Here is a 2,600-nt window from a genome sequence, read left to right as displayed (position 1 = left end):
TTATAATGATATGTTATCTGATAAACTAGATTTTACAATTATATATGATGATAACAGCTACTATACAAGAAATAAATTATAAACAAAAACTATCAGAAAAGAAAAGGAATAAACAGTTGTAAATTTCACTTAGAAGGTGCTATCGTCAAAAGACATACTCCCTAATACCTGATTGACTTCTATTTTGAATAACATCGTATATAAATATTACAACTATATAGTGTTTTTCTTGCATGAATAAATAGTCTAGTCTAGTTGTTACGGTTTTATCATTTGTAACACTAAACTATTGCTATTTTCATTGATCATTTTTGTTTTAGTATCATTTGAAGAAACCAGATGCCATTAAGCTTGGTGAGAAAAATGATTTTTTACCTTTTGAAAGTTCTTCTGAGATTGAAAGGTTATCCAAGAAGTATGATGCTTCTTTAATCTTCTTTGGCTCACATAACAAGAAGAGGCCTAATAATTTAATTTTATGTAAGACTTAAGATGTGCATTTATTTGAATTTGTGTCTCATGTACTGTGTAACATATTTTAATATGTTGACCATTATTTTTCAGGTCGTATGTATGATCATTCCATATTGGATATGGTTGAACTTGGTATAAAAAACTATCGTGGAATATCTGAATTCAAGACTGAAACCATCACAACTGGTTTAAAACCTTGTTTGGTATTTTCTGGCCCACTTTTTGAACAAGATAGTGACTTAAAGAGAATTCAAAATATGTTAGTAGATTTTTTCCAAAGAGAAGATGCCACTAATATACGCTTACAAGGGCTTGAACATGTATTAATGTTTACAGCAACACAAGATGAGCTCTTAATGAGAAGTTATAGGTAATATATTAAAATTATATTTAATCTTTCAAATTCCTTTAACAAATGACTTATATAATAATGAGGTATAAAGTTAGCTTTTTATTTTAAACAAAATATGTCAGTGAAAATATTTAGTGGAATTTGATGAAATTGATATTTCACCCATTTTGGATTAATCTCTAACTTTCCCTAAATTTTGGGCCAAAGGTGATAAGCCATTTTGTAAATACAGATGTTTTATAGATGGTACATTTATGTATACATCAATGAAAGTATTTGATAAAATTGATACTACACCCATTTTACTAGTTTGCTTACTTGGCCAAACTTACATTGGCTTCCTAGACTGAAATCTTGAAAAGTACTGTGGCAGGTAACGCGTTAAAATACTAGGTAACAAAAGGCTTAGGGGTATTTTGTATTTAAATTTTTTTTTTTTTTCAAAATACGCGAGTTATGAATTTGTATTTGAATTATTTACTTTAAAAGAATTTGACAAATTTAATTCATCTCAGTGTAAAATATACTGAATATTTATACAAATATGTATTTAATATATTGTGTGGTGCAAACAAATGGTATCCTTTTTCCAGGCTTAATTTTTTATGTTACATTGATAATTTTATTTATCATCTACTGATAATCTCTTATTACAGAATTTTTTTGAAAAAATCTGGCTGTAAAACTCCACGTGTTGAACTTGAAGAACATGGACCATCTATAGATTTTGTCATACGCCGAAAAAAATTAGGTTCAGAAGAGCTATTTAAATTAGCTTGTAAGGTTCCCAAAGAACTTAAGGTATGTATACAATTTATAACTATTATAATTGCATCAAATTAAAATAAATTATCAAAAAGTGTCATTAAATTCACTAAATGAATGGGGCCTGCATGAGTGATATCACAGTTTCCAAAATGCTCCTTTATTTCCCTATAAAGCTATTTATAGTGTTAGTTTCTTCAGCACAATAATTCCTACATATTTACTTTTAATATCAAACCAATATGAACTATATAAAGTGTTAATTAGGAATTGTAGGATTTTTTTAAACTGCTCTTATGAAAAATTTATACCATGTGTCTTATGTATATTACTTTTTTGTTTCAGGCTAAGAAAGTTAAAAATGTTAAAACTAATGTTTTTGGCACAAAACTTGGGCGTGTTCATGTTGGAAAACAAAACATAGGCAAATTACAGACCCGTAAAATGAAAGGGTTACGAAAATCTGCAACTGAAAGAAGAAAAATGAGGGCAAATAAAGAAAAGAGAAAAAGAGATGGAAAATAGTTTATTTTTTGTTTAAAATGAAGATGTTGTAAATACATTTTTGTAAATAAAGGTTATTTTGTAAATACATTTTTTATTTTTTCTGAGTAAATTTTTTAAAATATTTTTTCTGAGTAGATTTATAAAAAATTAACACATTGACTGCTGGCTAACAAGTTTGCATTATTGCTCAGGAGGCCATCTCCGAATTATCTCTTATTTTTAGAAGAAGATAACTTATAGTGGACGTCGTAGGCAAGATCGCTAACTGTTAAGAAATCGTTGAATTTATTTATTGATTTATGGATACTTTTTTATCATCACACCATTATTTTAGTAAGATGTAATTTTTAACTATATTGGTGGAAAAGACCAGAGATGTGCTCAAGAAGTAAGTCGTGTAGAAGGTATGGTCATGAAGGAAAACACAGAAAGTGTAATACTTCTTTAATTAATAATGGTACAATTAAAATAATAAAATAAAGATGAAAGGAATATGGTGCGG

General features: G+C 27.8%; 1 protein-coding gene across 1 annotated transcript in view; it reads left to right on the top strand.

Moving 5' to 3' along the window:
• Positions 1-2,185, top strand: part of Non3 (Ribosome production factor 2-like protein Non3) — a 4,868-nt gene extending 2,683 nt beyond the window's left edge. Inside the window, exons 3-6 of the mRNA XM_014417554.3 lie at positions 321-480; positions 565-844; positions 1,483-1,627; positions 1,937-2,185. Coding sequence (XP_014273040.2) covers positions 321-480; positions 565-844; positions 1,483-1,627; positions 1,937-2,116 — 765 coding nt within the window. The 3' untranslated portion in view covers positions 2,117-2,185. The remainder of the gene's footprint in view (positions 1-320; positions 481-564; positions 845-1,482; positions 1,628-1,936) is intronic.
• Positions 2,186-2,600: the final 415 nt, after the last annotated feature.

Source organism: Halyomorpha halys, unplaced genomic scaffold (assembly GCF_000696795.3).
Source record: "Halyomorpha halys isolate HHAL.00 unplaced genomic scaffold, Hhal_1.1 Scaffold161.1, whole genome shotgun sequence".
Classification (NCBI taxonomy): domain Eukaryota; kingdom Metazoa; phylum Arthropoda; class Insecta; order Hemiptera; family Pentatomidae; genus Halyomorpha; species Halyomorpha halys.
This window is presented reverse-complemented; position numbering and strand designations above follow the sequence as displayed.